Below are 13,876 nucleotides of genomic sequence, written 5' to 3'. Positions count from 1 at the left end.
TTATTGTTCACATTCATTGTGTGCAATCTGTAGCCTATATTTAATTTTTATATTACTCTTACCTCTTCAGAGGATAGTTTACCCCCATAAATTAGCATTTTCTCATCATTTACTCCCCTTATGCACCTCCGATGTGTATGATGTTCTTTCATCTGCTGAACACAAATTAATATTTTCAGAAGAATTTCTCAGCTCTGTAGGTCCATACAATGCAAATTAATGGGTGCCAAATATTTGAAGGTCCAAAAATGACACTTAAGTCAGTATAAAAGTAATCCATATGACCCCAGTGGTTCATGTCTTCAGAAGTGATATGATAGAAAAGATAAATATTTAAGGCCTTTTTTTTTCCTATAAATTGTCCTCCTTGCTTATTTAATCTCCACTTTCACCAATAACATTCACATTCTTCTTGTATATCGCCACCTGCTAGGCAGGGAGAATAATTATCTGTTTCTCACCCACACCTGTCATATCACTTATAAAGATATGGATTAAAACACTGGAGTCATTTGGATTACTTTTATGCTCTATTTATGTGCTTTTTGGAATGCACACATTTACTTGCATTGTATGAATCTACAGAACTGCAATATTCTTCAAAAACTCAAAATTTCTGTTCTGCAGAAGAAAGAAACTCATACACATCTGGGATAGCATGTGGATGAGTAAATTATGAGAGAATTTTTATTTTTGGGTGAACTATCCCTTTAACAGAACTTTTCTAAATAATCCATAACGTACCTAAGCAACACATTTTCTGCTTGTCTATGCATGCACATACATACATTCATATATATATATATATATATATATATATATATATATATATATATATATATATATATATATATATATATATATTAAGGCTGTCGATTTAACGCGTTAATAATGAGAATGATGTAAAAAAATTTACGCATTTAATCGCAATGCTCAATGCTTTGCAACGCAAGCTTGTATTACCACCTGTTTACTCCAGAGGGCAGTAAGTGAAATTTCAGCTGTGTGAGCAACACACAGTTTATTACAGCAAACAAAACATTAACAACACTTCAGCGGACACATGCGTTATGTTCTTGCGTTCAAAACACTCAAAGGAGCGCAGAAGCGAACCTTGAGATTTGCGAGATTGAGTATTAAACTATATTTAACTTGACACAGGGACCTAAACATTTTACTTTTATGACGCAACACACCCGAGACGCGACACAAGCTTGTCTGACGCAGGTCGAATGGTCTTTACCTCACAAATATTTCATTACCAACAAGGTTAAGGAGGTGTCCTTTAAACTGTTACACCGTTTTTACCCAGTCAATCTTTATTTAAGAAACATGCTCCCTGAAATAGATCCACTTTGCTCCTTCAGTAATGCTGTAGATGAATCTGCCCATCACCTTTTTTGGGAATGTGTCCTCGCTGTAGTATTTTGGAGAAAATTTTGCTTGTTTGTACATACCTCTATTTTAACTAGTTTTTCTTTGCTTTATAAAAATTTTTTATTTGGTTTTCACAGTTTTGATAACTTAAGTTAATATTTTCTGATTAATCTGTTTATTTTTCTTGCCAAGGTTTTTTATACATAAGTGTAAATGTATGTCTATAAAGCCCCTATTTGCACTTTTTTGTGAAGACTTGAAATATTATTTAAATACTCTTTGTACCTCCAACAACTCCAAAGCATTGAAAACCATTGCACTATGTAATGAATATAATGTCATTATTGTAAAATATATCTGTAGTATTGTGTACTATGTATACCCCTGGCTTGTTTCTAAAAAAAAATAAAAAAATGTCTGACGCAGGTGTACATTGACGGGTCCTTAAACAAGCCCTCATAATAAATCTTCAACTGATTGACAAATTCACTTGTGAAATGGATTGTGGTGAACTGTATGCCAATGATTGTCTTATGAACAATAATATGGTAGTAAACAATACATTATTCTAAATCCGCTTTTTGTATTGTCTTATCAATGATTAACACTTCTGCTACAAGAATGTACTGCTTTTTAATTATCTGAATGTCTTTATATATATATATATATATATATATATATATATATATATATATATATATATATATATATATATAGTAATATTTAAAGATAACTATGTATAATTATTTCATCATTATATATTGAATTATTGTTATATGAGGGGCTTTCTCAGCAAATATTTGTATATACGATTAATCACGATTGATTAATCGGGACGCTATGTAATTAATTTGATTAAAAATTTTTAGCGATTGACAGCCCAAATATATATATATATATATATATATATATATATATATATATATATATATATATATATATATATACACACACACACAAACACTGGTGGCTGGCCAGAAGTTTGGAATAATGTACAGATTTTGCTCTTATGGAAAGTAATTGTTACTTTTATTCACCAAAGTTGCATTCAACTGATCACAATGTATATTCAGGACAGTAAGTAAACTTTAAAGTATTCTCATAAAAAATATCCTCCACATGCAGCAATGACAGCTTTGCAGATCCTTGGCATTCTGGCTGTCAGTTTGTCCAGATACTCAGGTAGTAAGGCCTGCCCCCCTGAGTCTTCTCTTTACTGTTGTACATGAAACTTGTGTTGAGTGGGTAGAATTCAATGAAGCTGTCAGCTGAGGACATGCGAGGCCTCTATTTCTCACACTAGAGACTCTGATGTACTTATCCTCGTTTAGTTGTATATCTGGCCTTCCATATCTCTTTCTGTCCTTGTTAGAGCCAGTTGTCCTTTGTCTTTGAAGACTATAGTGTATGTACACCTTTGTATGAAATCTTTGGCAATTTCAAGCATTGTGTAGCCTTCATTCCTCAAAACAATGATTGAATGATGAGTTACTAAAGCGGTTTCTTTTTTATTTTTTTGCCATTTTTGACCTAATATTGACCTTAAGACATGACAGTCTATTTCATACAGTGGCAACTCAAAAACAAAAACAAAGACAATGTTAAGCTTCCTTTAACAAACCAAATAGTTTCAGCTGTGTTTGATATAATGGCAAGTGATTTTCTAGTACCAAATTAGCAATTTAGCATGATTACTCAAGGATAAGGTGTTGGAGTGATGGCTGTTGGAAATGGGGCCTGACTTTTTTCAAATAGTGATGGTAATGTTTTTTTTACATCAGTAATGTCCAGACTATACTGTGTGATCAGTTGAATGCCACTTTGGTGAATTAAAGAAACAATTTCCTTCCAAAACAGCAAAATCTTTACATTATTCCAAACTTTTGGTTGCTCTCTCTCTCTCTCTCTCTCTCTCTCTCTATATATATATATATATCAAGTCAAGTGGTTTTTATTGTCGTTCAACCATATACAGTTAGTACAGTACATAGCGAAACGAGACAATGTTCCTCCAGGACCATGGTGCTACATACAACAACATAGGACAAACACAGAACCACATGAGACTACACATAACATTCCTACATAAAGTGCATGTGTAACTCATGAAAAAAGTACAGGACAGTGCAATAATTACTAAAAGGAACAGGACAATAGGCACAGTGAGAGACAGTGCATCACCGACCAGAACACCAGAATTTGTAATCGAGTAATGCAAAAAGATGACACTTCCTAAAAATGCCAAACGTAAACATAACATACTATGAAATAGTGTTCTATGGACATAGCAGTTATTGAGGTAGCAGCCAGGTATAAAGTGACAATGAATTAAGTGCAACTCTGGACACGTGTTTGTGTGTGTGTGTCAGTCCAGTCTCTGAGTATTGAGGAGTCTGATAGCTTGGGGGAAGAAGCTGTTACACAGTCTGGCCGTGAGGGCCCGAATGCTTCGGTACCTCTTGCCAGACGGCAGGAGGGTGAAGCGTTTGTGTGAGGGGTGTGTGGGGTTAGACCCCAATGATCTTCTCAGCTGTCCTCACTATCCTCTGCAGGGCTTTGCGGTCTGAAACGGTGCAAGTCACAAACCAAGCAGTGATGCAGCTGCTCAGGATGCTCTCAATAGTCCCTCTATAGAATGTAGTGAGGATGGGGGGGTGGGAGATGTGCTTTTCTCAGCCTTCGAAGAAAGTAGAGATGCTGCTTGGCTTTCTTGGTAATAGAGCTGGTGTTGAGGGACCAGGTGAGGTTCTCCACCAGATGAACACCAAGGAATTTGGTGCTCTTGACGATCTCCACAGAGGAGCCATCGATGTTCAGCGGAGAGTGGTCACTCTGTGCTCTCCTGAAGTCAACAACCATCTCTTTTGTTTTGTCCACATTCAGAGACAGGTTGTTGGATCTATACCAGTCCGTTAGCTGCCGCACCTCCTCTCTGTATGCTGACTCATTATTCTTGCTGATGAGACCCACCATGGTCATGTCATTGGCGAACTTGATGTGGTTCGATCTGTGCATTGCTGCAGAGTTGTCAGTCAGCAGAGTGAACAGCAGTGGACTGAGCACACAGCCCTGGGGGGCCCCAGTGCTCAGTGTAGTGGTGGTGGAGATGCTGTTCCCGATCCAGACTGACTGAGATCTCCCAGTCAGGAAGTCCAGGATCCAGTTGCAGAGGGAGGTGTCCAGGCCCAGCAGGTTCAGCTGAGGAATAATTGTGTTGAATGCTGAGCTGAAGTCTATGAACATCTTTCGAACGTATGAGTCCTTTTTATCTAGGTGGGTGAGGGCCAGATGGAGGGTGGTGGCAATGGCATCATCTGTTGAACAGTTAGGACGATACGCAAACTGCAGTGGGTCTAGTGAGGTGGGCAGCTGGGTCTTGATGTGCCTCATGACGAGCCTCTCGAAGCACTTCATGATGATGGGTGTGAGCGCAACAGCATGGTAGTCATTGAGGCAGGACACTGAAGACTTCTTCGGCATGGGACGATGGTGGTGGCCTTGAAGCACGTTGGAACGAAGGCGCTGCTCAGAGAGATGTTGAAGATGTCGGTAAGAACATCTGCCAGCTGGTCTGCACATCCCCTGAGCACTCTTGTCTGGTCCAGCAGCCTTCCGTGGGTTGAATCTACGTAGAGTTTTCCTCACATCAGCATTGGTAAGACAGAGCACCTGGTCGTTGGAAGGAGGGGTGGTCTTCCTCGCCACCACGTCGTTCTGCGCCTCAAACCGACCGTAGAAGTCATATCTGGAATGGAGGCATCTTTGTCACAGGTAACTGATGTTGTCCTGTAGTTGGTGATGGCCTGGATGCCCTGCCACATGTGCCGTGTCGCAGCTGTCCAGGAAGTGACTGTGGATTCTCTGGGTGTGTACGCACTGTGCCTCTCTGATGGCCTGGTACAGTTTGGCCCTCGCTGTTCTTAGGGCCGCCGTGTCACCTGCTCTGAAGGCTAGGGTCCTCAGCAGTGCACACACCTCCGCAGTCATCCACGGCTTCTGGTTTGAGCTTGTGGTGATGGTCTTGGAGAAAGTGATATCTTCAATGCACTTGCTGATGTAGATGATCACTGATGCTGTGTATTCCTCCAACTTGGTAGAGTCGCCATATGTTGCAGCCTCCCTGAACATGTGCCAGTCAGTATAATCAAAACAGTCTTGAAGAGCAGAGATGGCTCCTGCTGGCCAGGTTTTCACCTGCTTCTGAAGTGGTTTTGTGTGCCTGATGAGCTGTCTGTATGCTGGGATTAGCATAACAGAGATGTGGTCTGAGTAGCTGAGGTGGGCTTTGCCCGGTACGCGCCTGGGATGTTTGTGTAAACAAGATCTAGCGTGTTTGCCCCTCTCATTGCAAAGTCCACATACTGATGGAATTTAGGGAGCACTGTCTTGAGATTTTCATGGTTGAAATCTCCGGCGACAATAAACAGCCCGTCAGGGTGAGCATTCTGCAGTTCGCTAATAGCCCCATACAGTTCACAGAGCGCTTCCTTAGCATTAGCACTGGTGGGAATGTAAACTCCAGTTTTAATGACAGTGTTGAATTCCCTTGGTAAATAAAAAGGTCTGCATCTAACAGTCACAAGCTCCATCAGCGATGAGCAGTAGCTAGAGACTAGCATAGAGTTCTTGCACCATTCCATGTTGATGTAAATACCCAAGCCACCACCACGAGTCTTACCGCATAGAGCTGCATTTCTGTTAGTACGAAACGAGGTGAACCCGTCTAGCTGAATGGCGCCGTCCTGAACTCTGTCGCTGAGCCACGTCTCTGTGAAAACAAAGACGCAGCAGTCTCTAAATACACGCTGCGTAGTCTGCTGGAGTCTGATGTATTCCAGTTTATTGTCCAGGGAGCAAACATTTGAGAGCTGGATAGACGGAGGGTAGAGTCACATGGGGTAACCTCCTCGTAGTCACTATAATGTGGTTCTTGCTCTCGGTGGGGCGTGTGGTTGCATGTGGAGCTGTGTCTGTGGTTGCTGCGTTTGCACCACCACATGTGCTATGTCTTCACGTTAACACGCTCATCAAGCCAATTGATGAGATGCGTATGTTGATGGTCTCATACGCAGAGTCACTACACCATCACAAGGATTTATAGTGCTTTGGGCATTCCAAATTTGTGAAAAAAAGAAAGAAAAAGAAATTACATATAACTTGTATATACAAATTTCAAACAAAATTGTATTATTACTATTATAATTTATTTATTTATTTATTTATTAAAATGTTTCAATTCTTTTTGTTCGTCTCTTTAATAACAGGGAAGGCAGTGGAGTGGCCTTCTGCAGATGGCCAACAAGTCTGTTTAGGGCATCAGACTGATCACTGTTCACCACTGTTTACTAGAGGCTTAAATGGGCAGCTACCACCAAGACATTTGCCGGTGCTGCTCTAAGAACCCAGTCTTTCCACTTGTCTGCATAGAGACTAAAGAAAAGGCCACAAGAAGAGTCCACCAAGAGAACTTGATTTACATCGTTATGACATAGGAGACCTGAAGAAAGCTCCAAAGCCAGCCCTCTTTCTTGATTAGCTGGTCTCATTCTTTTTGTATCAGCTCCTCTACTTATGGCTGTTACAGAGCTGTATTTACCTAAAGTTGCATTTGCTAAAGTTTCATATGGACCCTCCATTGCTTCCTTTCTAGGTGGGGCACACTGGGGCTTTGCCTTGCCTGCCAGGAGTCCAGCAAAACCTGTCTAGTTTAGCCAGTAGTGTGATTTCATGGGTAGCACTCCTTTATAGCCATGACATTACAAAGTCTGCTTTACTTGTGATAATGGGGCTTTGCATTATTACCTGTCCCTGCTGCCCACAATCCCCCTCCCTCAAGCCACAGATTAAAGACACAAACTTTCCATATGGCTTATAATGAGTACTTCATCTGCTCAGCAGTTCAGAATAGAGGTGGATCCTTTGTTAAAATAGTTTTTTTACTTGATTTATAGAACGTTAAAACATTTTCTTATTCTTTCCTTACTATGACGGGCACAGACACAGAGGCTACAAGAGTCTAAAATGAATAGAATCTTAGATGCTGTTTATTGTTCAACCAAAATAAGGAAGATTTTGTGCATATTGTGGGACTTTTAGCTGTAAACAATCCCAAAACACACAAGTGGCTCTTATTTTGAAATGATGGTGAATTGGCCCCTGCAATACTCTAGATTTAAAGGGATAGTTCACTCAAATTGAAAATTCTCTCATAATTTACTCACTCTCATTCCATATGTGTGTGACTTCCTTCTGCACAACACAAATTAGGATTTTTATAAGAACATCTCAGTTTTGTAGGTCCTCATAATGCAAGTGAATGGTGGCTAAAAATTAGAATCTCCAAAAATCACAAAGTCAACATAAAAGTAATCCATGCGACTCCAGTGGTTAAATCCATGTCTTTAGAAGTGATATGATAGGTGTGGGTGGGAAACAGATCAATATTTAATACATTTGTTCTACGAATCTCCACTTTCACTTCCACATTCTTCTATTGTTGTTTGGGGATTCATATTTTTCATGCATATCACAACCTACTGGTTGGGGCTGGTCAAAGGTGGAGATTTATCAACAGATGAGGTTTAATGAGGAACAAGGTTTATTATTATTCACAAGATGGAGACACGATGTGCTGGCGGGGCATGTTTTCATATAGTCACAGTTTTCTTTGCCTGCGCTTGCTTTAATTTAGAAAACATATTAATATAATAATAATAATAATAATAATAATAATAATAATAATAATAATAAAAAAATATGCATTGAAGTGATGATCAAAATATGAATGAATATTGTCAAGAATGAATTATTGAGATATATCAATACCTACCTACCTCTAGTTCAATTGACTTTACTGCACCTGGGAAAATTACCCCAATGATTACATTTTACACACGTTTAATTTGCATTCTAAAGAAATGCATGTGAACTAGTGACTATGTGTGTTGATCACCCCAATCTCAGCTCAGAACATATGACTAATGAAAAAAATGTAATCTTCAGGCAATGATATTCAATTCAGTTTAATTCTGTAGTGCTTTTTACAATACACAATGCTTCAAAATCAGCAACAGAAAATAGAAAAATAGATAAATAGAAAAATAAAGCATAAAAGACATACGCCCTCTTCTTGAAAACCACCAAACCAATCATTCTTTTTTATGATTAATTATAATCAGTAAGTTATTTTTCAATTCCCATGAAGGTTGTTGAATAAATTCAGATTTTCTGAATTTTCTGTCCCTACCCCTTTAAAGATTCAAAACTTTATTACAGACTCAGGGTCAAATAAAAATACAAGACAATACATAAAATGAGCAGCGTACATTAAAAAAACCTATATGATTGCATAAGAAGGAAAGCGTTACATTCTGTATTAAAGTGGCATAACGTGTCCTAAATTGTCTACTTGAAATAATAATATTACTCAGTAGGCTCAGTAGATGGCACCAAAAACAAAGCAGTCGTTTCTCATAGAAAAACGGTATTTTCACTTGCCGCTAACCACTAGGGGAACAACGTTCCCAGGTCAGTGCTTTAGTGTTTATGCAGGACTCTGCCGCTCAGACTCGTTCTTAGGGACTGAACTCAGATCAGCATTTAGAGCGCAGCGATTTCCATTCACTTGATCCGATCTTCAGGAAGCCGCTAGATTTCCACCCCCCCAAAAAAGCAACGACATGAACCGGCTCTGATCAGCAATTACAATCGCCACCGGTCATTTCCCCCGCACCTGCCGAATAGTGAGAGTGGATAAGAGCGGCGCTACACGCGTGAATGATATAACGTTCCGTGTCAAAACAGAGCTCGCGCTCTCTAGACCTGACCAGACGCGATGAACAGACTGAGTTGAGCTCGCGCTGTTTTGTGGTTCAGCGGTTAAGTACGTCTCCAGTCAGGCAGTTGACTGGACGAGAAGTTCCTGTGTTTTAGGCTTTTTGTTATGGCTGAAATATCCGCGGAATGCTCAAGTATTAGTTTACAGAGGATAGAAAATCCGCGGACTAAAAACTGCAACAGACACGTTGGAAATGTTGCATTATTCAGTGTAATGTGACCTGGTTTATACGCTGAGGAGCTGATGCCCCAACTTGACAGAAACGAGGCCGAAGATTTTATTTACACATTGTTTCTAAATAGTCCTTTTATTTGTCTAAACCCGAAGCCGGACAACATTTGCGGATGTTGTCAAACTTAATCAGCAAACAGCTAGCGAGCTAGCGGTTGTCTCGACGCAGTTTACAGCAAAGTGAAGATAAAACAGGATTTGAGGGAAAACTGAAGAGCTGTCATGGCAACTCGGATTCTAATTTAGGAGTCGGGAGAGCAACACACAAACCCTTATGTCAGGAGGGCGATGATTCTGCCTTAGTGTATTTAGAGCAAAGTTGAGGAGAGCTTTGTTCGCCAGGTACCAGTGCAAGATCCGTTTCACCATCTAAATGCATTAAGCACCAGTCAGCAGGATTCATTGATAAAGTACTACAGTGTTTCCTCAGCCCTCATCCAGTAGAATGAAGAGAACCGAGACCAAAAACAAAAGGAAACTCTGCACCTCTGAGCAGCGGGAGAGCAGCACTGAAGGCAAAGATGAGGTGAGTGATTATGGTATGTTAACATTGAAACATTGCACTTTTATTTGAAATGCACTGTAAAACATGCTCATTGCTCCGTTTGACAGTACTACAAATATAGAACTGGGATACTGGTGCATGTGATGCTGATGCCCTGCGGGCTGAGCGCAATGCCTAATTGCAGTCCATCCATATGCACATTGACTTTTATATGAAGGATCTATATGATCTGTTGATTACGGATTAAGTACATTACGACTTTGACCAATTTCTTGAAATAATTTCTTATCAAGGCATGATGTGAAGTTTATTTCCCACATAATGTGTCTTGAGAGTTTTTAATTGGCTCTTTGTGTCCTGACACTGCTTGTGTATCAAGTTGATCAGGTGTCACATAGAGTGAGTAAATAATGCTTTTTTAAAAAATCAAGTGCAAAATTCCTACTATTTTGATTAAACAAAAGAGTATTTTCCTATTTGAAAGTGGTTTCTGATTTGAAGGTTTTCTAATTGACGGTTTCTCATAATTTGGCTAATAATGCATTTATGTATGGCAAACATCTATTTTTTTTCCTGGAATGTAACACCGTCTGATCTCATTCCTGAAATTTTTGATAAGCAGTCTGCTGTATTGTTTTAGATTCTTTGTCTCGGACCTATCCAAAGGTCAGGTTTGTGTTCTCCCCATAAATTTGGCAAGTTTGGCCATAGTAATCTTATCATAGCCAAGTGTAAATAAAATTCACCCAGTGAATGTTGTGATTCAGTGTTCATTGTTTCAATAATGTTGACAACAGATGAAGTCATTTAGGGAGTGGTAAAATCGAGTTGAGCTGTCTTAAACCTGACCCAGTTGGGACTTGGCAGTATTGTGGTGAACATTTGTAAAACAAGAAATCCTGGGGCATGATTTTTTTTTTTCGAGACAGTCTACAGTGCTGTGAAAAAGTATTTGCCCCATCCTGATTTCTATTGTTTTTGTGTACATGTCATACTAAATTGTTGCAAATTCAAATAAAACCTAACATTAAACAAAGGCAATATGAGTAAACACAAAATACAGTTTTTAAATGATAATGTTATTTATTGAAGTAAAAAAAGCTAACCAATACCAACTGAGCCTGTGTGAAAATTATTTGTCCCCTTTAGGGCTGCAACTAACAATTATTTTGATAATCGATTAATCTAACGATTAATAGAATGATTATTCACAGATTATTGCAAAGATTAATCCTTAGCCCTTTTACCGATTATTCAGCTTGTGACCCGACTTAAAAGGTTGGATTAAACGTGCTTACTAACAATAAATAGGACAAAATCATCTTTTAAAAATATCTCTAAAAGACATTCACTGAATTAACGGGAAAATAATACTTTTTATTAAGTTGAATTCAGGAAAGAAATTCACTGCAAAAAACCTATTGTTATAAAATCTATGAAACCGCATTATGGGGTTCAGTTGGAATAGATACACCCAGGCCTGATTACTGCCAGCCCTATTCAATCAAATCAACACCTAAATATAATGTTTTCAGCAGCATAAAGTTGGCTAAAAGGTCTCACACAGTAGCACACTATGCCAAGGTCAAAAGAAATTCCAGAAATTATGAAGAAAAAGGTGATTGAAATACATCAGTCTGGGAAGGGTTACAAAGCTATTTCAAAAGCTCTGGGACTCCAAAGAACCACAGTGAGAGCCATTATCACCAAATGAAGAAAACTTGGCACAGTAGTGATCCTTGCCAGATATGGTAAGAACCTTCCAAAATTCCTCCAAGAGCACAGCGACGACTCATCCAGGAAGTCACAAAAAATCCAAGGACAGCATCCAAGGAACTGCAGGCCTCTCTTGCATCAATAAATGTCACTGTTCATGACTCCACTATCAGAAAGACACAGGCTAAAAATGCCATCCATGGAAGAGAGGTGAAAACCACTGCTAATATGATGGGGTGGGGATGCTTGGCTGCTTCAGGGGCAGGGTGACTTGCCATAATTGAGGGTAAAATGAATTTGCTCTCTACCAGAAAATCCTAAAGGAGAAGGTCTGTGAGTTGAAGCTCAAGCGAGACAATGATCCAAAGCATAGGAGTAAGTCCACCTCTAAATGGCTCAAAAGAAGCAAAATGAAAGTTTTTGAGTGGCTTAGTCAAAGTCCTGGCTTGAACCCAATTGAGATGCTGTGGCAGGATCTTAAACGGGCAGTTCATGCTCTAAAACCCTCCAGTGTGGGTGAACTAAAGCAGTTCTGCAAATAAGACTGGGCCAAAATTCCACCACAGCATTGTGAAAGACTGAAGACTAAAGGTGGCACAACCAGCCATTAACTTTAAGGGGCAGTTTGTTTTTCACATGGGTGATATAGGTGTTGGATAACTTTTTAGCTTCAATAATAATAATAATATATATATATATATATTTTGAAAACTGTATTTTGAGTCTACTCAGGTTGCCTTTGTTTTATGTTATATCTGGTTTGAAGATCTAAAAAATGTAGTATGAAAAAAAAACAAGGAAGGGGCAACATACAGCACTGTATGTTTATGATGGTAAACCCAACTGTAATCTTACATGTGAATGTGAGAGGTTTTGGAAAAGGGTTTGTTTGTGTGTGTGTGGGTGCATGTCTGTATTGATGTTGAATGTATTGAAACATTATGCATATTAAAGGGATAGTTCACCCAAAAATGAAAATTCTCTCATTCTTTACTCACCCTCATGATATCCCAGGTGAGTATGACTTACTTTCTTCACCAGAATACATTTTAAGAAACAATATATAATATCTTAGCAGTAGGCCCTTAAATGCAAGTGAAAAATGATTTCTCTTTTGAAGCTGTAAAAATAAGACAGTCGGCATAAACGTCATCTATATGACTCAAGCATTTAAATGAATGTCTTCTTAAGTGACACGATCACTTTTTGTGTGAAAAAGATCAACATTTAAGTACTTTTTAACTATAAATCATCGCTTCTGTTAGGACTTACGAGAGGGTGGAGCCTAAGCGGTCTCTTGTGTGACGTATTCACAGTGCCATGATAAATTTAGTTGAGACATCCAGGATGAGCAAACAAACACACCATTGTGATAAAAGAAATTGATAAATACAGATCAGGGCTCAATGCTAAGGATTTTTTCTACTGGCCAGTGCTTCAGACTTTTACTTGCCCTGCCAAATTTTTCACTATCCTCAAAACAAAAATGAAAAATAGATGACACATCATGGCTTAGAAATATTGTCCAAAGATATTTTATTTAGTTTGGAATAATGTTCAGATTTTACTCTAAAGGAAAGAAATTGGTAATTTTATACATCAAAATGGCATTCGACCGATCACAATGTATAGTCAGGACATTAATAATGTGAAAAATTACTATTACATTTTGAAAAAAATGTTCAGAACTTCTGCTCAATGGGGTTAAGATCCATAACATTCTTTTCCAATTATCTGTTGTCCAATGTCTGTGTTTCTTTGCCCATTCTAACATTTTCTTATTATTTTTCTGTTTCAAAAGTGGCCTTTTCTTTGCGATTCTTTCCATAAGGCCTGCACCCCTGAGTCTTCTCTTTACTGTTGTACATGAAACTGGTGTTGAGCATGTAGAATTCAATGAAGCTGTCAGCTGAGGACATGCAAGGTGTCCATTTATCAAACTAGAGACTCTGATGTACTTATCCTCTTGTTTAGTTATGCTTAATTTAATGAACCAAATAGCTTTCAGCTGTGTTTGATATAATGGGAAGTGATTTTCTAGTATCAAATGATCAAATTACCATGATTTCTCATGGTAAGTTCTCAAGATGTTGGAGTGATAACTGCTGGAAACGGGGCCTGTCTAGATTTGATAAAAAAATTACTTTTTTCAAATAGTGATGGTGCTGTTTTTACATCAGTAATGTCCCGACTATAATTTGTGATCAGTT

General features: G+C 38.7%; 2 protein-coding genes across 3 annotated transcripts in view; both read left to right on the top strand.

Moving 5' to 3' along the window:
* Positions 1-5,184: 5,184 nt before the first annotated feature.
* tmem69 (transmembrane protein 69) lies at positions 5,185-7,224 on the top strand. The gene is given in 7 exon segments (XM_052140532.1): positions 5,185-5,242; positions 6,642-6,755; positions 6,758-6,824; positions 6,826-6,905; positions 6,908-7,076; positions 7,078-7,163; positions 7,166-7,224. Coding segments are annotated over 7 exon segments (633 nt in total).
* A 1,891-nt stretch (positions 7,225-9,115) lies between these two features.
* Positions 9,116-13,876, top strand: part of mast2 (microtubule associated serine/threonine kinase 2) — a 205,412-nt gene continuing 200,651 nt past the window's right edge. For both annotated transcript variants that reach the window (XM_052140868.1, XM_052140867.1), the window contains exon 1: positions 9,116-9,971. In XM_052140868.1, coding sequence (XP_051996828.1) covers positions 9,891-9,971 — 81 coding nt within the window. In that variant the 5' untranslated portion in view covers positions 9,116-9,890. The remainder of the gene's footprint in view (positions 9,972-13,876) is intronic.

The sequence above is a fragment of the Xyrauchen texanus genome, chromosome 13, assembly GCF_025860055.1.
Source record: "Xyrauchen texanus isolate HMW12.3.18 chromosome 13, RBS_HiC_50CHRs, whole genome shotgun sequence".
Classification (NCBI taxonomy): Eukaryota; Metazoa; Chordata; class Actinopteri; order Cypriniformes; family Catostomidae; genus Xyrauchen; species Xyrauchen texanus.
This window is presented reverse-complemented; position numbering and strand designations above follow the sequence as displayed.